The 26,095-nt window shown below is 43.1% G+C and overlaps 1 protein-coding gene and 1 long non-coding RNA gene across 4 annotated transcripts; one reads left to right on the top strand and one right to left on the bottom strand.

Annotated features, from left to right (window-relative positions):
• Positions 1-5,659: 5,659 nt before the first annotated feature.
• On the bottom strand, positions 5,660-11,044 carry si:ch211-214j24.10 (uncharacterized protein LOC558894 homolog). Its single transcript, XM_035402464.1, has 4 exons — positions 10,918-11,044; positions 6,828-7,541; positions 6,279-6,311; positions 5,660-5,732 (listed from the first exon to the last, which is right to left on the bottom strand). Exons 1-4 carry the CDS (start codon positions 10,931-10,933, stop codon positions 5,683-5,685), a joined length of 813 nt encoding a protein of 270 aa, XP_035258355.1. The 5' UTR covers positions 10,934-11,044; the 3' UTR covers positions 5,660-5,682.
• LOC118219338 lies at positions 9,533-26,088 on the top strand. Of its 3 annotated transcripts, none has more exons than XR_004763714.1 (6): positions 9,533-9,706; positions 10,966-11,070; positions 14,129-14,228; positions 22,069-22,216; positions 24,447-24,487; positions 25,080-26,088. It is a non-coding gene; the product is annotated as an uncharacterized LOC118219338 (long non-coding RNA). The 3 variants fall into 3 exon arrangements; XR_004763712.1 differs by lacking the exon at positions 9,533-9,706 and adding an exon at positions 9,731-9,796; XR_004763713.1 differs by lacking the exon at positions 9,533-9,706 and adding an exon at positions 9,978-10,126.
• Positions 26,089-26,095: the final 7 nt, after the last annotated feature.

Here is a 26,095-nt window from a genome sequence, read left to right as displayed (position 1 = left end):
ACAAGGGGGGGGGGGGGGGGGGTTGGCCAGGGGGCGGGGGGGGATGGGGGGGGGTCTCCAAGTACGGTCTCTGAATGACAATGAGGTTGCGGGGGTCGTGGGGGGGGGGTTCTGATGAGGAACTCAATGTCTCTCCCCCCGCCCCCTTCCTCATGTACACTCCCACCACAACATGTGCACAGTTTCCTTAGCAACATGTCAAAATGACAGCCCTTCAGGCAGTGGTGTATGTGAAACATGCATTTGCATTTACATGGTTCTTATGTAATACGGCTTGCCCCGCCCACTTTGCTTTTTTTTTAAAATCTCTGTGCAACTTGCAGAGCAACATACCTCTCCGCCATTTTGACTGTAGTTCACAGATGTATTTACGGGGGAGGTGTTTTCTATTTTGCAACATTTGTAGTGCATTTTTGTCCGTCCCTGCTAAGATCAGGCAAGATTTGGGGCTACCCCCACAGGGGCCTGGCCCCCACCCCCTTGACGTCATGGCCCAGCAGGCCCATGTCCCAAAACAAGGCCGTAAATCAAAACCCCCCGAAAAGGGCTGGTAGAAGCCAAAAGAGGGTCCGTTTGACTCGTTCACGCCCTCTGTTGAACCAGGTCGGGGGCGGTCAACCTTCCTGAGTGAAAACCTAGCGACCGCAAACATTCCCATGATGGGCCTCCAATCGCTTTAAAACAAGAGACTGGGGGGTCAAGGGGATGCCAAGATGTGATGTCACTGAGTGAGTCCGGCAGCAATTTTTTCATGCTTCCCTTTGCACCACAACAGTCAAACTAACTAATAAATTACATTAAATTACTTTTTTTTTTTTTTTTTTAATTAAATAAATGGTAGAAAACATTTGGTAACAAGCAGGAAACTGACAGTTCAGAACAGACTGTTCTTTTTCTGTTGACCCAATTTTCACAATATGCAGCATACTCATACTAAAGTTTGTTTGTGTGCGTGTGAGAGAGAGAGAGAGAGATAGTGGGGGAGAGAAAGAGAGAAAGGGGGGAGAGAGAGAGGGGGGGGGCTTACAATAAAGGCGGAGCTTTATCAAAGACCGCGACCTGTGCAGCCTCGCTCTCATGACTAGGCTGCAGCTGAGTCCCCCTCCCCACGCATTATTTCTGAGCGGCCGTATCCCTGGATACTCATTTAACCGCCCCCAGCCCCAGCCCCAGCCCCAGCCCCCCCGACACACACACAGCGATGTAACTATTAAACAGAACAGCAACACATCATTGCAATGCACAGACGCATCAAACAAAAAGATAAATAGAAATATGACATGCAAATGAAAACATACATTTACGCACAATATATAAAAATACATAATGCGGTTAAACCCTTACAGGTGCAACTATTTTTGCAACGTTGTGGCAGTGGATTTGTATTCTGCCTTGTAATTCGCCTGCATTCACGGAAGTTCCACGAACAGACACTAGCAACAAAAAAAGTTAATTCCGGCACTGTTGCTGTGCGCATGTGGGATGTGGGATGACGCCTTGATGAAATATAATTATTATTTTCACCAGATTAATGTGCCCTACGATGAGGACACACAATTGCTATTCAAGAATAACTGTGGCCTAGCGCGGGGGTACCACTAATCGTCGCGTAAATTCGCCCACAGGTGATCAATCGAGTCGAGTGGCATGGGGGGGGGGGGGTTCACTTGGACAGCACCTCGCCGTATCCCTCCCCATTCGCAATCCGCATCGCATGAACGGTACAGTAACTCGCGTTCACGGCACTGGCAAACAGCGCCAAGGACAATGGAGAGCTTGTTCGCCCGGCGCTGTTGTGTAACTCCTCGCCCCCGGCCCCTCTCCTCATTCCCCGTCTCTCACTGTCGCCTCCTACTCATTCTCCCCCTCTGGTGTTTTCCAGGGAAGCCTCTGCCACCTCTCCCCTCCGACAAGGAACAGTCATGGAGTGGCGATTTCGGGTGCCGCGTACGTCGCAAAACTTCAGTTAATACAGGGGAATGCAAGATGATTTTACATTGCATTGGTGCTTAAAAAAGAACGATCTACAAATCAGAATTACAATAGCACATTTTATAATTTCATCGCCTTAAGAATACTGAAATTGCACAGATTTAAATATAGAATAGGATTATATATGGACACTCAATTTCATAATAGTTTTGATAATCATGATTACTTGTTTGCAGAGGTGGGTAACCCGGCTTCAAAGAGTAAAAAGACTGACCATGTATTTGCTCCACCACCATGCACTAAACCAGCTGACTCTAATTAGCATAGCTCTTCAGCATGATAGGAGAACTAATTATTATGATCAGCTGGTTTAGTGCATGGTGGTGGAGCAAATACATGGTCAGTCTTTTTACTCTTTGAAGCCGGGTTACCCACCTCTGCTTGTTTGGTAGACCAAAAACTTCGACTGCTAATTACAGTTCAACTGTGGGCTAAACGCTGATAGTCACGCTTCATAAAGACCAAAACAAATTGCAGCTCGGCTGCGTTGACCTTGCATGCTCCTGCTGGCTGGCTGCTGTGTTTTTCGCCGGATTTCCGGTCAATTACACGCATTCGTAATGCCCCTAAATTTGAACTGTCTGGCAGTTTGAACGCTGCACGTGTTGAAGCCTCTGGTTGAAGCCAGGCATGTTCACCGACTACAGACATTTGTCACGTGGGTGGGAGCGAGTTTCCAGTCGCAGCAGTGAGAAAGTTATCCAGGCAAAATAGCTTGTGAAAATGTATATGAAATATATGCGGGGCCCAATTTATTTATTTATTTTTTTGTAGAATTTAGTTAAATGGACATTTATTTAAATATTAATCCTATAACAGCGTTATTGTAGAATTAATTCTAAAAGATGTTTTCTGAATGGTTCACAGGAGGTATAATCAATTCATAAACACTCAGGCCAATAATCGCAAATCGGCATTAGGTTAGTTGTTTCACCACATATATCATGGTAATGCCAGTTGATGTACCTAGTCACACACACGCACCATGTGCCCAGGTACATTTGAATCAACCCAGAAGCCTTTTAAAATGTATTCCGTGGCACACAATGTTTTCATAAAGACTGTATAGCGCAGGGATTCCACATCAAACTTTATTTACACCACCTTAAGGGCAAATATGATTTTCAAAGATTATTTTTTACTGTTGCAATGCAATCTGGTTGACCACTGTTTGGATTTTCGAGTTGGGGGAACATTGCAATGAGCAAAAATAACTCCTGAAAAAGCTTTAATGTCTCATACGCAGATTCGCTTTTGGGATCACACTTTCTGCATTGAACAAGACCCGAGTTAACCACAAATAACTAAACCTTCCTAAAGGCTTATAACAATCAACTTCCACTAGGGGTGCTGTTACCCTATGTATCAGGACTTGATAATGACGTATGCAGTTATACGCATATAGCTATGTACATGTAATTATGTAGCTGATATGCAACTTTCAACATAACAAAAACACAAACCTGGTTTTACACTTGACACAAACTTGGTGAAGGGGCCATTTACCTCAGTATTCTTACAGGACCCAAATGATTTGTGACACTACAAGGGTGATACAATATCTTTAGTTCACTTTTATTAGGAAATACTGTTCACTTAAATTCTCAATCTCTTCCAGTGTAGTTCAAATCAAAGGCAATTATCCGTGACCACAATCCCGACAGGGTTTAAAAAAAAATAAAAAAAAATCAACAATAGGTGACTCGGCTTCACGGACAGCGACATTGGATCAGAGCCCGTGTGTATGTAAACTCAATAGAAACGACCATTCGTTTCCAGTGTAAAAAAGAGCAAAAAAGAAACAATTATAATTATTACATTTCAAAGCTGTGCTCATAAAAAAAAAAAAAAAAACAGTCTGAGTCGGGTGGAGTACAACAAACCAGGTTACAACGGATCAGAAAGTGCTTGATTGATCACTCGCATTTCAGGGAGGACTTTAAAAAAAGACGTCTCTACAATAAGAACGCAGTCCGTTACGTTAAAATGACGGCTCTCGACGAAGATTTTAAAAAGGAAGTCCCCAAAGGCTGAACGTTCGCTGCGAGGCGTAAGCAGAACTCCAGGTCCGATTTGAGGCAGGCTCTGTTGTAAGGCGTCGGAGAATTCTGGTCGTCCTTCTCCTTTCAAGACATTAGTCCGGAGCGTGTGAGCGCGGGCGCGCGCGCGTACGTGTTCGTTTCGTGTGAGTCAGTGCACAGCGCATTCGTGCAACGGGGTAAATACCAAGGGTGTGGACACGCGGAAAAACATTAACGAAATAATTAACCGTTTAAACGATAACTAGATGTATAAAATCTCTCAGGAAATACCGGTAATTGGTTTGTGTGTTTAACAGTGATGAAAGCAAGCAAAGAAGAAAATGTCTTTTCTCACACGGGTACCACTTTCTAATTTCTGGCGACCTGGACTTGCCTTGGCAAAGCATGGCAAGCGCAGGAGTGCTGACCTGGGATCAGCTAGGGCAATGTGCATCATAACCTTTCCCATTACGAGACAAAAAGGCTCAACTGATCCTGGATAAGCACTCCTACTGCGAGAGGCATTATGGAGTTTGGGCCTGACACAAAGTGTATGGGGCCTGCCTGCAGCCAATCACTGTCAATATATATGTGCAACTTTTAAAAAAGCTACTGGCAGATTTAAGGTTGAAAGGGGGAAGAAACCATGCTGATTACAAATGAAACTCCAAAAACAGCAGTACATTAAAATAATTGTATTTTTTTTTTCTTCTTTTGGACCAAATTGAAACTGGCGATTATTCCAGACAAAAATCAGGAAATGCTGATTTTTAGGCCCTAGCCGTCCCAGGGGCTACTCGTATTTGGGTTTACCGCTAAACTTTTGCCAGGATTCAATCAACATTTGCCCACAACTACAAAACAAAGGTACAGTTTTGTTCACTGAACAGTTTAGCAAGTTCAGCTATCGCTAAAGCCAACTTGCCAAATCGATTCTGTGAACAAAAATTCTAACTACAAAAATTGAGGACAAAAGTTTACCAAGTCCCATCCTATCTCTCCAGCTATCAGCTGTGGGTGCACCTACGTCATACCCCCAAGTCCAGACATTTAAGGTCTGGAAATCTTCAGTTTCCCCGATTCACTGAAAAACAAAACCGCTCCTTTGAGACGATGCAGGAAACTGGCACGTCTTTTCTTTGAATGAGGAAAATCTGAAGAACTTATCTTCATCTTGTGAAGGGGGACAGAAACATTTGTGGCGAAGGAAAACATCACGTACCAAATTAACGTTTCGCTGTTTGTGGAATATCATTTAAAAAAACGTATCGTTTAAAAGTTTAAATGGCAAACGATCAACACCCCTAGTAAATACTTAACTGTGTGCATTTGTTTGCGTGCGTGCGTGTGTGTGCGCGCGCGAGTGTAGCATGTCTGTGTGTGTGCGCGCGCGCGAGTGTAGCATGTCTGTGTGTGTGCGTGAGTAGCATGTCAGGGTGTGTGTGTGTGTAGCATGTCTGTGTGTGTGTGCGTGAGTAGCACGTCAGTGTTTGAGTGTGTGTGTAGCATGTCTGTGTGTGTGTGCGTGAGTAGCATGTCAGTGTGTGTGTGTGTGTGTAGCATGTCTGTGTGCGTGCGCGTGAGTAGCACGTCAGGGTTTGTGTTTGTGTGCGTGTAGCATGTCAGTGTGTGTGTGTGTGCGCGCGTGTGTGCAGCATGTCAGTGTGTGTTAAGCTGGTTGCTCTGCAGAGTTCTTGTACCAGATGATCGTGGCAGACCCTGAAAGGTTGAAGACAGCAGTCAGTGTCAGGAACAAAAAACAAACAAACAAACAAAAAAAAAAAAAACTTCAGAAAAGCCACCTGCTTGCGACATGTCTTACGGACAAAACCACCGTTTGCCAGAATCGGCGCAGTCGGACAGCTGGAGACGTTTCCCATGAAGCTGTGGTTCCAATCCTGTTCCCGTCCTGTAGGTTTTCATTTCAACCCTAATTTGGCACACCTGACTCTACTAATTAGCAGCCCAAACAGATCTTTAGTTGTTGAATGAGGTGTGCTTTGCTGGGGTTGGAGTGAAAACCTACATAGATCTTCAGGAATAGGGCTGGTTTTCACTGCATTAAAGTACAAGAACTCTTTGTATGTCGTTGTTTTCTTATATGCGTTATGTTTTTATGATGCTTCACAGGGTGTGTGTGTGTGTGTGACTAGTGCAAAAATGCCTCCGAACACTAGGGGGAGGTAATGAGACTGGACAAACTATGGCTCCCACAGGTGCCAGAAGCACAAACCCAGTCCTGAAACAGATGGACGAGTCTCTTACCTCGTTTCTGCTTGCTGTCGAGTGCACCCCATTCTGAAAAGAGACAAATTTCAATTAGCACACCAGCCGATCACACAAAACTGCAAGAAACTCCCATACAAATAAGATGCGCTGCATATGAACAAATGAGATGGCAATAGGTAAGGGTTTTAATATTACATGAATAATCACTGCTTCCTGTGGTGGACAGGGCTGAGATTTCTGATGACTCATCCCGATTAATCTGGACATACCGATTGGCTGAAGGGCTGCGATTATTTGGCCTTACTGAACAACGCCCAGCCAGAACAGTACCGTCCACGGGGCTTTTTTTGCCTTGTCGTGGTCCTGTGTTTACAGTCAAAGAAGTTTGCTACGTTCAGCAAAAATCTTAAATGTTTGCTGCCATTTAGGTTGGAATTCCAGGGGTGCCAATGTCCAGGGGCGCCAGGAATCAGCCAATGATGCATTTACATGTTCATTAAGCATGTAAAGAATCACCATGGTAACAGCTTTGTAACTGGACATTCAGTTCAGCAGCTTTTCAAGTTTAAACCGAATGCATCGTACCTTGAGTGTGATACCGCAACGCCTCCACTAGGTGGCGACAGCCAAGCAGCAGCTCCCCTGAGCTGTCAATCTCTTCTCGACATTGGCTGATGGGAAGAGGGGGCGTGACAGGAGGCGGGGTCTGAGTGTGAGTCTCTGGAGCAGGGGTTTCATCGATGGGGTCCACAGGAGAGCAAGGGGGGCCTCCAAAAGTGGGCCCGTTCTGTGCTTGGGGCCCCTCGCTGATGAAGCTGAGCCCCCACTGGTTCTGGAGCAGCACTCCGATGGCCGGGGGGTCCTCGGCCCCGCCCCCTGCCCCGCCCGACTTGACCTTGGAGGCGTAGCTGACGGCCGGCTGAAGCTTGGCGGGGCTGTCCTGCACCGGAAACGCGGGCGGGGGCTTGAGCAGCGACAGCCCGTCCCCCGCCCACCTCTCCCTCTCCCCCCTCCTCGCCCGGGCCGCCCGGGCCCCTTCCGGAACCTTCCGCAGGGCGCGCCCCTTCGGGTGGGCCCTGTGCTCGGCGTCCCTGCCGGAGGCGGGGCCGTGCTCGGGCGGGGGCGTCTCCGGCTTGCCGCGGACCCGGTTGCCGCCGCCCCCTCCCCCGCCGCACTCCCCCGAGCCGGGGGAGAGGCGGCGGTTCCGGATGTGCGGCTCCGGGTTGGGCGGGGAGACCAGGGCCGCGGTGTCGTAGAGGGCGTCCGGCTCACACACCGTGCTGCTGGCCTCCCACGTACCTGCGGAAAGAGAGGGGGGGGGGGGGGGGGGGGGGGGAGCTTTAACCTTTAACCTTACGCCATAGCACGACATGCCGTACCACTGCGCAACACGGTATCACATGACGCCGCCATGATGACACAGCACGGCATTCTGACACTTGGCAAACACTCTTATCCAGGGCAGCTTACAGCGCGGGAGAATGCAAGAACATCCACAAGCTATGTGAGCAGCACTGGGCTAACAGCTGTGTAGCACCGCCGTGTCGCGTAGCTTCCCGACACTCACCAGAGACTACCCATAAGTGACAGCTCATAATAAAACAGAGCTATATGCTAACATTGCTAATACAGCTATGCTCACAGTTCACCGAGCTGAAAACCGTAGGGGCAAACCAGTGCATTCCAATTAGCAGATGCGCTCCCGAATTATTTTTCCAGTTCGCACACATCAATTTTCAGGAGCAAATGCTGCTAAAATGGGAGCACTGTACAAGCCTGAAAGCAAAAGTCTAACGGCGTACTGACAAACCTCCAAACCAAAAGAGCTACTCAATAAGCACTTACAAGCGTGGGTTGTGCAACACAGAACTGTGTCAGCCCTTTCTAAACTTTACAATAGCTAGCTTAATGAGACCAACTCACATTTTTCAAAAAATTATATTCACTGTACAGTTACAGCCGTAACATATAATAAGCTACAACTTATTGTTTGTGATTCGTGAATTAAAAATTATGACACCAGTTACATCAGAAACGTAAAGTGTGACGACAAAAACAGGCTGTACAGCGCATTCCGTCATTTCACTACGAACCAGAAGGTATTCAACACTTTTCAAGCCTAGACTTGAACACCCTGAGGATCTATGAACTGGTTAAGTCAATGGTTAAAATGGCTAAAGGGAAGACTTAAAAAAAAACTGAAATGCGCAGCAACATTTGTTTAATCACTGACACTACACAAATGAAAACAATTTACTTAAAATGTCTCATTTTATTAATGTCTGATTGTAATGAGTCTGTAAAGGGAAGCCTGGAAAGTTCTGGATAAAGCCAAAGGAAGTCTGACGCTCCACCCCAGTTATGGATTTTACTTATAGATTTATTTGCCTTGTGCCGCAAACAGTCCAAAAGAACAAAGGTTATGAAAGCCGAAATGTGTTATCATTCAAAAGTTTTCCCAAATTTCTCAAAAGCACGCATTTGGAAAACCCTACACCTACATTATTCGGTTACGACATAATGCTAATGTAGCACGGGAAGATATAACGGTGGAATCATATGTATTAGACGCCATCAATGGGATTTTGGAAAATACAGGTAATTTGGCTAATTTTGGAAATATTTCTCAACAGCGCCTATTAATTGGGTTGCAGCATAAGAACTGAAATTGTGAGACATTTTCTTTATGTACCACTAATGGCTATTGGAACCAAGCTGTTGTGAAATGTTGTCATATTCCATTCCTGTGGCAAAGCCTTTTGCTGAGTTAACCTTATGACTATCATTCAGACACCAAATGAGGTGACAATACCCTAGCCTTCATGCACCCACCACTCAACCACTAGGGAGGTCCAGGTGGAATCACAAGGGACAATGGTCGGAAAAACGACTTCATTTGAACCAAATCCACTGTGTTGTCTCATTGAATTAATTTTATGATGACGGCAGCACGTTCTGGATTGAGAATCGTACACTGCTGAACAAAGAACTAGGTCTGCTGCTTATATTACTCAAGTTATGGGTGACGAAGGCAAATTATCACATTTGTTTGCAGGAAACGCTACCATTTAAATAATTGCCAAATACCGCCTTGTACCAGATCCCTCTTGAATGAGGTACCAGACGCACAACGAGAATACCAGGGTTAAGCAGCTGTTTGAAATTAAAACGGATATATGTAGTATGTGCATATTTTGATTCACGTATCTTGTCATGAAACGGGGTACTGGATTTAGTATATAAATAAGCATATATTTATTCAACACATTGGCTTCACTAAGTAAACAAAGCTAAGTTATGCAACAGATATTTGAAAACACTGTTGGAAGAAATGTACGCTTGCCTTCGTTTCGGATCACATATATCGAGCAAAAGTTCGGCCCGAACATTACCTTTGGAGTACAATGAGCTTGTCGTCACTAACGTGAACATAAATCCCAGACAAGAGTCAAACAAAAGAGCAGGTGAAATACAAAACAATTTACCGTCGCTATGTAACTGTAGCCAGTGATGCCAAACTAACGCCATTGTAGGATGTAGCTTAGCGGGCTAAGGTAGACCACGTTTCATCCACATTCGAACTCACAAATCTCATTCTTCACATTGCTGGTTAACTTGTCTGACTTGTCTGTGTACGCTGGACAATTTTGGCCCGAAAGCTATTTTGCGTACTTTATTGTGACGGCAATATTCCCGATACTAAACCGGTTAGTTATTCGATAACCCTACTACTAGTACTAGATTGAACGTACAGTTGTGCTGGCTCAAGACTTTGTAGAGTTTGCTAGCAACAACTCCACAACATTTCAACGATCAGCTATTCTAGCCAGCGGATAAAACGTCGATCTGCTTTAATACTTACACGCTCTTGCCAACTCTTAAAAGTAATACTTTAAGACTGGTTTCCAATTCTTTTATTGCAACCCCTACAACAAGCTGACTGATGTTAGTGGTTCTGGATTGTTCTAGCACTAGCAAGAACTTCTAGCAAGAAGAAAACCAGATAGCTAAACGGCGCTCTCGCACGACCAAAGATAGCTGGCTAACGCTTGCTAGCCAACCAACAGATTCCGAAAAGAAAGCTTTCGCATTCAAGATACATAGAATAGCCAGCCACAGAACTTAGGCAGTTCCGAGTGACAAAGCCTGTACATAAGTGTAGTTCACCAGATAAATCAGCGTGCCGATGTTAGCGTATAAATACGTTTGTCTTCCTCAGCAAAAGTAGCTAGCAGTAAACTTGCTAGCTACAGTAAGCTAGCTAGCTTGGACGGACTACATCGCTCCGGGCCACACAAAGTTAGCCAACTTAGCTTGTTAGCTGCGTTAGCGGCTAATTTAGCTAGTCTACTTCGAAGTAGTATTAGCACAACAAGTAAAGTTTATCTGTCAGCAAGCTAATTACAGATATCAAAAGTGATTTAGAAAAAATTCGAAAACCAAGTCAAGTTAGAGTATTATTGTCGAGTCAACTTAAAAGACGAACGAATATCAGCTAACACAGAAGCTAGTGCTGGTTATGCATTTCGTAAGACTTAGCCGAGCTTCTTAAAAACGTGGAAACCTTGACACTTAAAAAATGTTTCAAGTCAGTTTACATTGGCTAGTGTTATCGAGTCACCAATCAAGCCGTTTAAATGCGATCGCGATGTAAAACACAAAGAAGTTATGTTACCTGTCTTAATGTGCATGTTCTGTCTTGGTATTTCCTATGTGGACGTAGAGGAGATTTGAACGGGACCGATCGCAGCCTGCTTGCTAAGTGGTGGAACGAAGCATGAATATACCCGGGTGGAAGTGAGCACTAACCAAGGCGGATATCCAGGCGGTAAGAGGGGAGGGAGAATTAAAAAGGGCGGGGTGGGGGGGGATTCGGCCTTTCCCGCTTTCAATTCAACAAGTAAATTCGCATGTCTTGTCAATGCTCGGTAGCGGAGCAAAATTTGCAGACTTTATCAAGCCACTTCAGAGGTTGTATCTGTTTTATTTGAATTGGACTACTCACTGACAGTTAACCATCTCAAAAATATGAAATTTGCATAAAGGACTTAGTAGGCCTAAATAAACGCTAGCTGAGGGACCCCTTCATAGTTAGTTTGCCAGATTTAGAACTTGTCAAAACCGGCCAACATGCATATCTGGATACTTTATCGGACCACAAACTGGACATGTAGGCTACATATTTTAAAACCAGACATTCTGGTCGAAAATGGGACGTCTGGCAAATATACTTCGCAGCCAGCTGCTGTTTATACCGTTTAGACTAAAACATTTTTTGCAAAGGACTGTTAAAGAGTCATATTAGTTAAAACTGTTTTTTTTTTTCTTAGTAGATTAAGTCAGAGTTAATTTTCCAGTTTCAAGGTGATAAGTAACTCAATATGTAAATGGTAATTTACACTGGGGTTTTTCAATTTTTTTTGTTTTATTCATGAATTAAAAATAAAAGAACTCTATTTATATGCTGAACAATTCTGATTTTTTTGTTGTTGCAATAATTCTGCATAAAATACCCCATAAAATTGAAATGACAAAATATATCCCAAAAAGCTTCAGTAAAATACCAACTATTTTGGTGAAGAAGCACCAGGTAAAATTTGGTAACTATATTTATAAGTTAAGTTGTGGAGGAAAATAAGTTTTTCATGCAGGAAATATGTAGGCCTAATTTAGAGAAGATGGCAGTTAAAGCTAATTTGTGGTTCATATAGCCTACATGAAGCTACTGTATAAAACATCTACATTATTTAAAGTTGCATTAGGTGGAGATGATCAGAAACTACTTTAAATAGTTAATTTAGCCTTGATGTTTTATACCAGTAGCTTATGTATACAACTTTGTAAATACAATTTTGCTGTGTACATACTACTTAGTACATGCTATTTAGTATATACTATTTAGTACATAGCCTACTATTGACACTGAATAAAACCGTCTGTTTCGGTTTAACACAGCTTTATTTTAAAACTGACTACTGTTACTGAAGACATTAAGTTAAATTTGTTAATTTGTTCTAATTATTCTGAACAAACAGGTAAGACGAGCCGGTAAAGTCGGGCAGAGAAGCAAAAACAGCGTGATTTATCAGTTGTCACTGTGCTTGATTGCACTCTGTTTCTTGCATATTTTTCTAGACTAGTTACATCCATGTGTCTCTCTGACATTTCCCTTGAACTGCATCGTAATACTTTCACCTGGGTTACAACGCAAAATATTTTAAATTTTTATGACAGTTTTCCCTCATCAATCCTCGATGGCGTTGTACGAAATGCGCCATTTATATTAGAAATTTCAAAGTTAAAATGCCTTCAGCGAAACCTCGAGGATGAGGCTCCAAACGCACCGGTGTCGTTAAGCCACGCGGTCAGGGGGCGTCTCGTTGCCTAGCACTGTGCACGTGCTAATTGCGAGCTGCGACGTCGCCTGTTTGAATCCGCCCGCGCAACCTTTGTCGCATGTTTACACTGTTTTGTTGGGAAAAGCCATAAAAATACATGTGTGTGTGTGTATATATATATATATATATATATATATATATATATATATATATATATATTAAATCACTAGGATAAGGTAAGCATAGAACATTTCAATCGTGGTATCTTATTGTTTAATAATAAACACTGACACAACGGCTTTAATTTGCTGTGGTAACCAACACAGTTCGTGAATATCTACCTGTAGGTTTTCACTCCAACCCTACCAAAGCGCACCTCGTTCAACATCTAGAGATCTTTGTTGAGCTGCTAATTAGGAGAGTCAGGTGTGCCAAATTAGGGTTGAAATGAAAATCTACAGGATGGTAGAAACTGGGTTGGCTAACACTGGTTTACACACTTTAAGTAAACAGTGTCTGCACTCCAAGAAGTGGGTGGCAGGATGCTGTGATGGTTTGATGTAACGGGCCATTTAACGGAGAGTCTGAAGTTCTAGGTTTGATTCCCAGACAAAAAACTGTTTTGTGCCCATGACGTAAGCTGCTTAACACGATTTGCTTCAGTATTGCACAGCTGTAGAAGTCTGTTAAAAAAACTACGCTATGTAAGTTAGCCTACTCTGTCGATGAATTGATCAGAAATGTTTGGACAGTAGCCTAGTTGCCCTTGCCAATGTGTATTCCATTGGCAAGGGCATTAGACTTCTGTTCCACCAGGCTGGCTTCTGATTGTTTGAAGCCAGCCCGATAAATAAAATGTTCAATTGTAAAGGACTGAGCTCATTCTATTGGTTTGCTGCTTGGCAATGATTAACCAAAAGAAATGGCACAAGCGAGCTCTGATCCAAAGCAACTTACAACTTTACTCAAGAATAATCGAATATTTCCAAACAAATATTTGTCGTAAAATAATTGATTATTTCTAAAATAATTAATGCTGACATTTATAATTTAAGTTGAGTCACATTTAGTAAAGTAACAATAATAGTTACACAATAAAAATATATAGCTGACACAATGAAATGTATTATGCTGGTTTGTATTAATTTATGAATTTAGTAATATTCGACAAATTTATGACACTCTAATATTTCCTGCCCTAAAAAGAAATAATGCACGGGTATCTGTCAGCCAAGGGGTATGAGGTTACAGAACTGTAGAATTCAGACGGCCTGAATGTGTATTTCCAATGGTTTCTTCCAAAACCGCACAACACGAACCCTGTGTTTTCAGGCTACCACAAGATGGCAGTGTCGTACCATTATCGCAGCATTTTGTTGGTATCAGTATTCACATCCCAGTTTGTAAGAGACCTTTTTCTTCCACCGAAAAAAATATTCTATATGCACAGGCCATCTAAGTTTAATTGGTTGCAGGTTTGCCACTGAAGGATTGATTGCCTTTTCGAGTCAGTTTCCATGGAGATATAAGAGAATGGGTATATTGCAGGTGTTGCTTGGGAACGATCTGATTGCTCACCTGGGACTGGAGAAGAGATTAAGAACTACCTCCACGAAGGAGAGGGAAAATTCCCTTAAAAAAAAGGAAGGTAAGAATCACCGAATGGAGGTAAGAAGAGGCAAACATAAAGACAAATTCTGACAGATGCAAGAAACTGAGGCACGCAGAGAGAAAGGCAAACAGTCTGAGAGAGTGGTCGAAGGGGGGGAGGGGGAGGAAGAAACGGCACAGGTCTAGCCGTGGGCCAGGGGGCCTTGTAGAGGAGGAGCTGGCCTGTTGCTTTGCTTTGGGCTGACTCCAGTGTCATGCAGTGCTTTTGCAAGTTTCCCTTTAATAAGAGGGAAATGTCACTGGCCTCACAGGAGACTGGAACTGCATTCACTTACTTAGCAGCAGTCATCCAGCGTGTTCCCTCGATTCTAAGGGTGTGTGTGTGTGTGTGTGCGTGTGTGTGCGTGTGTATGTGTGTGCATGTGTGTGTGTGTGTGCAGGCTCAAGAGGCTTTGACTTTACCATTTTTTTAATAAGACTGTGATCTGGGTTTTTTTAAATACAAAATATTTGAAATATTTTGAATCCATATCGGTCAATTATAATTAAGGAGAAGAAAATACTTTCAAAAAGTAAACCAAATAAAGTACATAAAGTAAACCAAACATAAAAATACCATTCCACACTGTACATGCATATACGTATATTACATATGGCATTGTCCCTATTGAGATGAGGAAAAGAGAGAACACCATAAATGGTTATTTTCTATAGTCCCACTCCCGAGTCTTGTCTCGCGTGCCCAGAAAAGGTGTTCTTTACCCATAATCCTTTACCCACAATATGCCAGCCCTGGCGCGGGCTGGCACATTCTCCCCCCGCTGGGTTTCCGAGGAAGTCAATCGCGTCCTGTGCTAAACAACCCGCAGCCGTTAGCCGCATTCCGCTCGCGACAGAAGGGCCGCTGTACGGGGGCGGCCCCGGTGCCGTTCGGCGGTGGCGGCGGTTGGAAAAAACCACCGCTCGTCGCCTTGACGATCAACACAAGCGACTTCGCCTGTTAGCGGTCCGCGTGAATGACCCCCCTCATTGGACCAGGTTTGGTTTCTACTCAGACTACTGGTGGCGCACAATTGCTAACCTGAGTTTTAACGGTTTGAACCCGGGTGAAGCACTCCAGGGTGGCAAAAGCGGCATTTTTATACCTGCTGAACCAAGTCCGGCCTGCCACCTAGTGAATGGACACTCGTTGGTTTCCACCAGACCTGGGTCAAATACGTATTTGTTTTGGATTCAAATACTTTCTTGTGCTCTGTTGATCTTGCCTGCTCTAATTGTGGCTGCCAATATGACCAGAAGGCAGGGTTTGCACTTTTTTGAGAGTATTTCATTGGTTCCAATACACCAAGACAAGACCAGTAATGCATAGGAAAGTATTTGAATCCAAAACAAATATGTATTTGACCCAGGTTTGTTTGTCACTGACTCCGCTCTGGAGCAGGGTCAGCTAGCCCAGGGGCTGAGGTTGGTGCTAGCTCGCTTCAGAACGCGCAAGTGTGAACGCTTGTAGAGCCCTGGGCTAAAATCTCTCTTAGCCCAGGGCTAAGGACAGTGTGAATAATACTTATGACTGTGTATGAGAAAGAGAGAGAGAGAAAACAGTCACAGGAGGGACCAAGGGATCAGCAGAGTCTCAGCGCTGTGTGTGAGTGTTGTGAGTGAAATTGTTCGGGGAGCTGTCTGTCCCCGCATGCCATATTAAACCCACATTAGGCTTGTAAGCAAGCTGCGCTCCCACAGGTGCCCCTTATTTATCCTATTAAATTAAAGGGCGGAATAATCTTTTACCCATCGGGGCCACCTTGGGACAGCTTAAAGGCTGGCAGTGGGAGCCAAGATGGCGGTGAAAGTGAGCGGCCATTTTGGAATTCCAGCACACCGCAGAATTGTCATTGCTTAGTCAACCCCAAACAGTTCATGTGAGTAAAGCGGTCAGCAAATCTTCTTCATTGGAGTTAAAATACTGTATCAGAGTTGATTTGCATTTTACACTGAATTTCTTTTCTGTGCAGGGTATGAGAAAATGTTTGAGCCTCTTAATTGGATGATTCATCAGAGACAGAATGCTAAGTTGTTTAATTAGGCTAACTGAAGATCTGAAAACTACTAAGTTTAGTAGTTTCCCTGTGTGCCCCTCAGTAGCCAACATGGAAAAGAGCAGGTTTTATCGGTTGACTGTGGCCCTAGTGCAGTCTGGTCTACCGGGGAACCGTCCGTAGTTCTTTGCCACAGCTGCACCATGGGCATCTCAGATCCTCTGCTAGGTCCCGGTATAGTGGCCTAACCAATGCAGGGGTGGGCAGTTCCGGTCCTGGAGGGTTGGTGTGGGCACAGGTTTTTCGCTTCCACCAATTACCTTGGCTAAACGTGCCAATTGGCTGCATACACCAACACTGGTCCAAATGTGCATTAGATCACTGCCAAATGTGTCACAGTGGCTGGGAAATACCAGCGCATTTACCCTCTGAGCCACCCCAGAACTCTGAAAGCACTGTCTCATGCATCATAGTTAAGTCTACAATCAGTAATGTCAAAGTGAGACAACAGTGTAAGGCCTGCAGGGGGACTGAACCAAGATCTTTGTTGAGGATGAAACCCTTGTACACTGTGTGATGTGCCTTCGCTAAGTACCTCTATTAAGATAATTACCCTTTCAACAGAGATACCTGGGTTCATAACGTTGCTGTACTGGAGTGTTTTTCCTCGTTGACATTTAAGACTGTAGACTTAACTTAGAAGTCTGGATCACTGGTCTTAGGTGCCAAATGCCACAGCTGGTTAAAAAAAGTCTTGTATAATAATAATCACAGCTTAGTGATGACAAAGAATTTGCATACTGATTAACAGTATCGGTGGTTGGAGGACCAAAATGTGCCTAGGTGCTTGAAAACATTTCCGATTGCTTTCATGAGGAAAATGTTCATCCATGACAATCAGGTCATTGAGCATAGAGTTCTGGAGCACCTCAGTGAGTACATGCACTAGCATTCCCCCCAATCCACTAACCGTGGATACCATTGGTGCTCAAGTTGGGTGATTAGTGCCTGTCTCTCACTCAATCCAGCTCGGCCATCAGTACATTTGAGAGACAGAGATTAATCACACTCCTTGAGTGGGAATTGAACCCACACTTTCAGGCTGGGAAATACCAGCGCATTTACCCTCTGAGCCACCCCAGAACTCTGAAAGTACCCTTTAGTCTACAATCAGAAAAGTCAAAGTGAGACAAACGTGTGAGGCCAGCAGGGGGACTGAACCAAGATCTTTGTTGAGGATGAAACCCTTGTACACTGTGTGATGTGCCTTCGCTAAGTACCTCTATTAAGATAATTACCCTTTCAACAGAGATACCTGGGTTGATAACGCTGCTGTACTGGAGAGTTTTTCCTCGTTGACATTTAAGACTGTAGACTTAACTTAGAAGTCTGGATCACTGGTCTTAGGTGCCAAATGCCACAGCTGGTTAAAAAGAGTCTTGTATAATAATAATCACAGCTTAGTGATGACAAAGAATTTGCATACTGATTAACAGTATCGGTGGGTGGAGGACCAAAATGTGCCTAGGTGCTTGAAAACATTTCCGATTGCTTTCCGTTCATCCATGACAAACAGGTCATTGAGCATAGAGTTCTGGAGCACCTCAGTGAGTACATGCACTAGCATTCCCCCCAATCCACTAACCGTGGATACCATTGGTGCTCAAGTTGGGTGATTAGTGCCTGTCTCTCACTCAATCCAGCTCGGCCATCAGTACATTTGAGAGACAGAGATTAATCACACTCCTTGAGTGGGAATTGAACCCACACTTTCAGGCTGGGAAATACCAGCGCATTTACCCTCTGAGCCACCCCAGAACTCTGAAAGTACCCTTTAGTCTACAATCAGAAAAGTCAAAGTGAGACAAACGTGTGAGGCCAGCAGGGGGACTGAACCAAGATCTTTGTTGAGGATGAAACCCTTGTACACTGTGTGATGTGCCTTCGCTAAGTACCTCTATTAAGATAATTACCCTTTCAACAGAGATACCTGGGTTGATAACGCTGCTGTACTGGAGTGTTTTTCCTCGTTGACATTTAAGACTGTAGACTTAACTTAGAAGTCTGGATCACTGGTCTTAGGTGCCAAATGCCACAGCTGGTTAAAAAGAGTCTTGTATAATAATAATCACAGCTTAGTGATGACAAAGAATTTGCATACTGATTAACAGTATCGGTGGGTGGAGGACCAAAATGTGCCTAGGTGCTTGAAAACATTTCCGATTGCTTTCCGTTCATCCATGACAAACAGGTCATTGAGCATAGAGTTCTGGAGCACCTCAGTGAGTACATGCACTAGCATTCCCCCCAATCCACTAACCGTGGATACCATTGGTGCTCAAGTTGGGTGATTAGTGCCTGTCTCTCACTCAATCCAGCTCGGCCATCAGTACATTTGAGAGACAGAGATTAATCACACTCCTTGAGTGGGAATTGAACCCACATTTTCAGGCTGGGAAATACCAGCGCATTTACCCTCTGAGCCACCCCAGAACTCTGAAAGCACTGTCTCATGCATCATAGTTAAAGCCGCGTTTCCACCGCAGGAACTATACCCCGGAACTAGGAACCTTTTGAGGAACTCGGTGCGTTTCCACCGCAGGAACTAGGGTCTAAATTTAGTTCTGGGGGCTTTGTTTTACCCCCCAAAACGTTCCTGCTCGGGGGGTAGTACTTTCCGAAAGTACAGGAACCTTTTGGGTGGAGCTTGCAGCGCTGAACATTTCTGATTGGTCGAGTACTCGCAGCATTTGTGTTGTATTTATTTTCCGCCATTACCCGCCATGTTTGAAAATATGCAGCGGCAAACCAATTTATTTTCATAATAACTTCAAATCAAACTTGTACGTTATGCGGCGCAGTAGCCTAGTTTTGGTTATAGCCTGTCAACGTCTTAGAATTATAACGTGTGCTCTTCTGTTCTTTTCTTGCTTTAGTATTCGTTTTATAAAATGCTAAGCATTCGTGCTGGGACAGCATATTACGTAGGCTACCAAAACATTCAAACGGATTAATTCGGTTGCTGAATATTTTCTTCCGGATTTTCTTTGTTAGCCCGTTGTAATTGACTCAAAACGTTTGATACAGTTATGTGAGGTATGCGGTAGTTCTGCATAATTAACATTGATGATACAGTACAAGCAAACTGGAAATCACCATCCGCACTTTTTATCCGCGTAAACTAACAGGTTAATTCTAGTAATCTTCCCTTTAGCTTTTTCAGACTGCCGTAATTTTACTGACATTTTTCAATTCCACGAAAAGACCAGGAAGACTATGGACTAATTTATGGTGCATGGTTCGCATCTGGAGGGCACACTTCGCTGCTCGGCTAGCAGTAACTTCGAAGGAAAGCAAACGGTGGCTGTACCACTACTAATTTACATTTTCACGCAAGTCCGAGTTTTCGTTCTATTCTTGTCATTTTGCCATTAGCCTATATGGAATTGATGACGAGAAAGTAATCAAACAGCAAATTGTTTACAACGTGTGCATGTTTTCTGCTGTTGTTGCCAGTTATAGGCTACATATAAATGTGAATGCATTCTGTCGCTTCGGATGTCAAGACATGAAAGCGAATGTTCGCATAAAAACATAATGAATGTGTTTGAGAGGATATATGAAAATCAATAAATACAAAAGTAACCATATATAGTCATTGTTGGTAACCCGTTGTATAAGTGGAATAAACCCCTCCGGGCTGTCCCGGTTATTAGAAAATAATGTAGGCTACTTCGGTGGTAGTATGGGGTTACGGAAGAAATCATATGACAGACGGACCGACGACAACGTTGCTTTTTCATACGTCAGTGGGCTAATTTGCCTAATCTTCGCGGTACTTTAGACCCCGGTGGAAACGCAGACAACCATTGGCTGAAGGAACCTTTTAGTTCCTGGTAAAGTAGTTCCTGGGACTGAAAGTTCCGGGTAATTTCGGTGGAAACGCGGCTTATGTCTACAATCAGTAATGTCAAAGTGAGACAACAGTGTAAGGCCAGCAGGGGGACTGAACCAAGATCTTTGCTGAGGATGAAACCCTTGTACTGGTCCCATTGTTGGAAGGGCAAGAGCTTACAACTAAGGCTTACAACCAGTTAGAATGCATCATAGACTAGCTCACCCAAAGCTGGAAAATCACATTGAACTCAATGATCTGACATTGTAGAAGGAGGATAAACAATGATAAAATTAAAGGCCATTGGTCTAAAAATTAGATAGATATCGTAGCACAGTGGTCTCAAACTTAGTGCCATGGAGGGCCGTGTGTATGCTGGTTTTTATTCCAGCCTCAGCTCTTGATTATATAATTAGTTCAATTATTTGCTGAATTAGGGATTCAGGTTTGCACATAATGGTAACACGACATCTATGGTGACCCGCATTGTCTAAATAAATAATTAATAATAAATAAACCATTTGCAATATAGCACAATGTGAATGTGGTACTGCTATTCTTCATGGCATGCATAGCTATTTCTAACATAAAGTGGTTCTAACATAAGGGTAAATAATCCTTCAAAACATGAAAAGTGTCTAATTAATAAAAGTGAACATCTTGTTAATTCTGGGATTGCAATTGTGGCTGGAAAAAAAAACCCAGCATACAGTTTCCTAGGACCTAGCATACACAGAGTTTCCTAGGAAGAGCCTTTGTTTTTTTGTTTTTTGGTCATTTGTGGTCTTATACTGCCATCTTGTGGTCTAAAAATAGAAGTTCATAGAAATATCAGAGTTAAATGTTGAAAAAGAAGGTTCGTTCCTTTTTTTTTCAAATGGATTGTTGATGCATTTCTGTGCAAAACCCAGAACATAAATATTTATGAATAATAATTTGTTCACAAATGTTTAATGTGGAATATTAATAAACTGCAGTGGAGTTCCTGAATCTGGAAAGGACACAGTTATGATGTGTTAAACAAAGATATTTAGAGTGTAAGAAATTAAGGATAACACGCACATATCTGAATATTTATTATGGACAAGTGAGTGTCTTCACATGGGGACAAGTTGGCCCTGTGCTGGGGTACCTACCCCAGTTTATGACTCGCTGGTGATGTATCAAGCTATTACTGTTTAATTCCTTCTGCCATTTCAGATCATTGACTGAACCAAGATCTTTGTTGAGGAAGAAACCCTTGCACACTATGTGATGTGTCTCCACTACGTCTGTTAAGGTGAAGATTTTGGTTCAGTCCCCCTGCTGGCCTTACATGTTTTTCCTCTTTGACTTTTCTGATTGTAGACTTGTCTATGATGCATGAGACAGTGCTTTCAGAGTTCTGGGGTGGCTCAGAGGGTAAATGTGCTGGTATTTCCCAGCCTGAAAGTGTGGGTTCAATTCCCATTCAAGGAGTGTGATTAATCTCTGTCTCTCAAACATACTGATGGCTGGGCTGGATTGAGTGAGAGACAGGCAATAATCACCCAACTTGAGCACCAATGACATCCACGGTTAGTGGATTGGGGGAATGCTAGTGCATGTACTCGCTGAGGTGCTCCAGAACTCTGTGCTCAATGACCTGTCTGTCATGGATAAACTTTTGTCTCATTTTGACTTCTGTGATTGTAGGCTTAACTATGATGTTGGGCTGAGAGAGTTCATTTATGGTGACTGAAACGAAAAACAAACGAGAACGCGCGATAATTATTAAATAAAACAGTTGATTGCCTTTTGATTGACACCTTTTTTTATTATCTTAAATTTAAAATCGTCCTTATAATTATGCGACGTGCACTATATAACGCCAGTGAGTAAAGGGAGGAAAAAATTGACGTCCTCCCCCTTTACTTCAGTACATACGGTTTGACCAACCGTGACGCAATGTTTGTGTTTTTTTAAAGTTTTGTGGGATATGTAGTCAATAACGCGTCGCGATTGCTGAAGCCGGTGAGACGGTGGACTTCATTTCCCGAGTAAACCATCGTCGAAAGACATGCGGTGGCCATCTGCAACTCGTAAATATACTTCCGCCTGCAGTGCTGCAGAAAGGTAATTACATATTTTGCTACAAGCCAATGTTTACTATGCAATGTCTGAATGCTCACTTTAACTATGTTTTGAAAATATTACTTCGTGTGCTTCCTGTGTGATACGCGATAATATCCGTACATTTAACCAACCTTGCAAAATACGGTTTGCATCGATAAACAAACAACCGAACTAGCTAGCTGCCTAGCTAATGTCGCTAGCTAGCTATGTAGATAACACTAGCTGGACAGCCATCAAAGAATCAACAAACCAGTTAACGTTAGCGAGTTTTGTTAGCTGTATTTGATGAATTGGTTGGTTTGACATTTCTATAGTTTTCTGTTTGCTGGTCATACCAAGCCTTCCTGCAGCCTGTTGAGCGAATTCATAACTGTCATTACAACTACATGTGGTCATGCTGTTTGTAAATACTACCGGTGTTTACAGAAACTGTACGCAGAACCTTTCTTGCATTACAGCCTTAAATGAAAGTACATTAAACATGATTTATCCCACCTTCATTTGCACATGGTATTCAGTAATATCCCACATTTCTGAGAATTTATTAAAAATGAAATTCTATAATAACTGAGTTGTGTAAGTGTGGACATTTTTCTCCATCCATTTTCCCCTCTGTCCCGACGAGAGCCCTAGTGCGTTCTCAATGAGAAACGCCCCCATAACAGGATGCTTCGCTGTAGGGCTGGTGTTCTGTGTTGATGTGCTGATGTGTGTTTTGGACAGAATTTCTATTTTGGTTTCATTAGATCGCAAAACATTTCATGACATTGCTTCAGAGTTCAGTGTGTTTTTGCATATGTCAAAGGAGACATATGCAAAAGGCTTTTTTGAGTAGGGCCTTTCTTCTTGCCACCCTGTCATATAGGCCAGTATTGTGGAGAGCTTGGGATATTGTTGTCACATGCACACATTGACCAGTCTTTGCCATAATGGACTGCAGCTGCAGCTCATTAAAAGATGCCATTGGCCTCTTGGTGACCTCTCTGATTAGTCTCCTCTGTGCTCGTTCATCCTGTTTGCAGGGACGGCCTGATCTATGCAAGATCTCAGTGGTGATTCACTGTGTTATTTGAGTCTTTTGATATCTCGTTATGCTCATCTCCTGATTTGTGTCTGTCTGTCTGCAGTTTTACCTCTGAGTCCGTTAGAATGCTCTTTGTTGTTCATGGTTTGTTCTTTGCTGTGTAATGCACTACCCTGCAGAGGAAGCCTACAGAAACAGATTGTTTCATTGTGTGCTAATCAGAATTACTATAACTGGACACAGGTAGGGGCCAGTCAGCTTGGTGTGTGATGTAGGAGTTTGGTTATGCGTGAGCTAATGCACCATTACAATCATTAGGGTGTGTCTGTTTTATGCAACCCAGCTGTCATAGATTTTTAAAAATGAGTTCTCAGGTATTTTGAGAATTGTTTTCACTTGGATATTGTGGAATACCATGTGTCAATACATGTAAAAAATCAGATTTGATGTGCTTTTTATTTAAGGCTGTAATGCAGTAAGAGGGAACACTGTGGAAGGGTTGTATACACGTTCTATAGCCAGGTGACTGCAGGTGAAAGAGTATGACGTGTGCATGTTGCGGAAGATGAGGACAGGGCCTTTATGTATGTTGGTATCTGGATGTGAGTTATTTAACTCAGTTGGAAGGCTCACCACCTTAGATGTGCGGAGGAGAATATGTACATGTGAGATATTTGAAGAAACTGACACACCCGCATGGCTGTATCTGTTATCTGTTCTCCTGCGCAGGTCTAAGGTGATGGGCCTGCTAACTGTCATTTTAGTCATTCACACCCAGATTCCAACATACATAAATTACCTGTCCTCATCTTTAACTACATGCACATTTCATACACTTTCCCATGTATTCACCACATACAGTGGCTATAGTTAATGTCTCTGCCAGTCTTATATACTTCTGCCTTTATACAGTAAACTGAGTTTAGCTTCAATTGTGGGTAATGGGAAAAATCTGCATGTATTCGTCAGCCTTTCAAAAATAGACTTTAGTGTTATACTTCCTCTGCTGTAATTCAATTTGTTGTCCAGCAGAGGGAGACATATTCTTCACCTGTAGCACCCTGTACTAATGCAGTCCTGTCAACCCTCTTTTAACAAAGATTGTTAATGCCTCTGTTTTCATTTGCATAATGTATGTTCATAGGTAACATATTTTGATTATATTTTGTTTATTTTAAACATTCCCCCCTCTTTTTTTCTCTCCAGCTTGTCTGCAGAAGCAGGAAGTCCCCAGATGGAGGCGCTGTGTATGTATGAGTTTGGTTTTGTTTGTTTTTGTTTCTATGCACCACTTTTGGTGTATATTAGTGCATTACTACTGCCAGTCTTACATACTGCTACCTTTCTGCAATCAAATGAGTTCATTTGATTGCGTAGTAGTATGGGGGACTGTCAGTAGTAATGCACTAACGGAGAGTGGGGCCCCTGTCAAAATTTTTTTTTTTTTTTACCTTCCGAAAATTTTGAATTTGCAAAAAAATATTATAACCCCCATGTTGTATTCTGGGAAATTCCGGGGGGCCAGATTGCCTACCCGTCCACTCACACCACACACACACCTCCCCCACCCTTGGGGACCACCGACGTTGCTCAGGTGCGGTCTCGGGGACTCGAACCATCAACCTCTACCTCCTGAGGATCGGTTCAGCCCCCTACGCCACATACTCCTTCGCATTTATCGCTCATTTTTTTGTGCACTTACACAGCACAACGGACAAAAGCTGCGCAAACTGAAAAGGGGAAAGCAGGGATTGAACCGCTGACCTTGGTAGTGGAAAACGAGAACCATTCCTCTGCACCACTGTAACTTTTTTGACTTTTTTTGTGTTTTTCCTGCAGTGACATGAAGACAGTCAGACCTCAGAAGTAGAAACTGAAAGGACGAACGGGGATTCGAACCCTGAAGCTCAGCGTTCCAAGCTTTGGACAATACCTTTACGCCACCATCATGTTAGCGGTTGCGCGGCTGCAGAAATGGCCTGATGATGAGACAACCCAAGTATAAGCGAAACAAAGACGAAGGGGGGTTCGAACCCCCAACCTCTGCGTCCGTAGGCAAAGACAATACCGTTGCGCCACCTTCTCTTCTGTGAATCGGCCGGCTCTTCTGTGGGTAGAAGAAGATGACACAACAGAAATATTTACAAAAAAATCTCAGAAATTTTGCCTTCATCTACTAACTTCGGACCTGAAGGTGATGAACCTTGTTACCTATGTCTTACAGCTGGTTCTTAGAGCCACAGCAGAGAGGTGAAGAGCCAGAGAGACAGAGCAGAGGGGGGATTGAACTTACTATCTTGGGATTCGTGGAACAGGGTACTCTTGCACCACGAAGCCCTTCAAGAGTTCCTGGGTGTTCATTAGTGAACTTATTCGCAGACCGATAAGAATTAAAGAGGAAGAGCTCAGCTTTGAATAGCAGAGATCCAGATTAGGTGCTCTCCTAAAATGAACTCTACGAAACTGTGGAAAAATATAAACTGACACCCTAATATATTTTGGCTTATTTAAATAAAGCTTTTGATTCATTGGACTTCCCTTGAATTTGCGATTCATGATTAGAACAGGTGACTGACAAGTCCCATTCAAACAGATGACCTAATTAAATGTGTAATGGTGTTGCATCTTCTAGGTGTCCCTGAAAGTGATTAGTTGGTTACATTTTTTATGCCTTTGAATGTTTTCTTTTACAAGGATGAAAAATGTAATCTAGCCAGTAATGTACTATGGAGAACAGTCATTCTGTTTTTATAAAGTGCAGTGGATATGTATTGGGGGACAGGGCTTGTAAATGCATTTTATTTTCTTTTTAATAATGAAATAAAATTAATTGTGTTTTGTAATTTTATTCTGCA

Source organism: Anguilla anguilla, chromosome 19 (genome assembly GCF_013347855.1).
Source record: "Anguilla anguilla isolate fAngAng1 chromosome 19, fAngAng1.pri, whole genome shotgun sequence".
In the NCBI taxonomy this organism is placed as follows: Eukaryota; Metazoa; Chordata; class Actinopteri; order Anguilliformes; family Anguillidae; genus Anguilla; species Anguilla anguilla.
This window is presented reverse-complemented; position numbering and strand designations above follow the sequence as displayed.

Bases quoted from the DNA above. Each gene is read 5' to 3' on its own strand.
- si:ch211-214j24.10 (XM_035402464.1), bottom strand. The intron at 6,312-6,827 runs GTACGATGCATT...GTCTCTTTTCAG, and splicing joins GTTGCGGTATCACACTCAAG to AATGGGGTGCACTCGACAGC. The intron at 5,733-6,278 runs GTAAGAGACTCG...TCAACCTTTCAG, and splicing joins CGACAGCAAGCAGAAACGAG to GGTCTGCCACGATCATCTGG.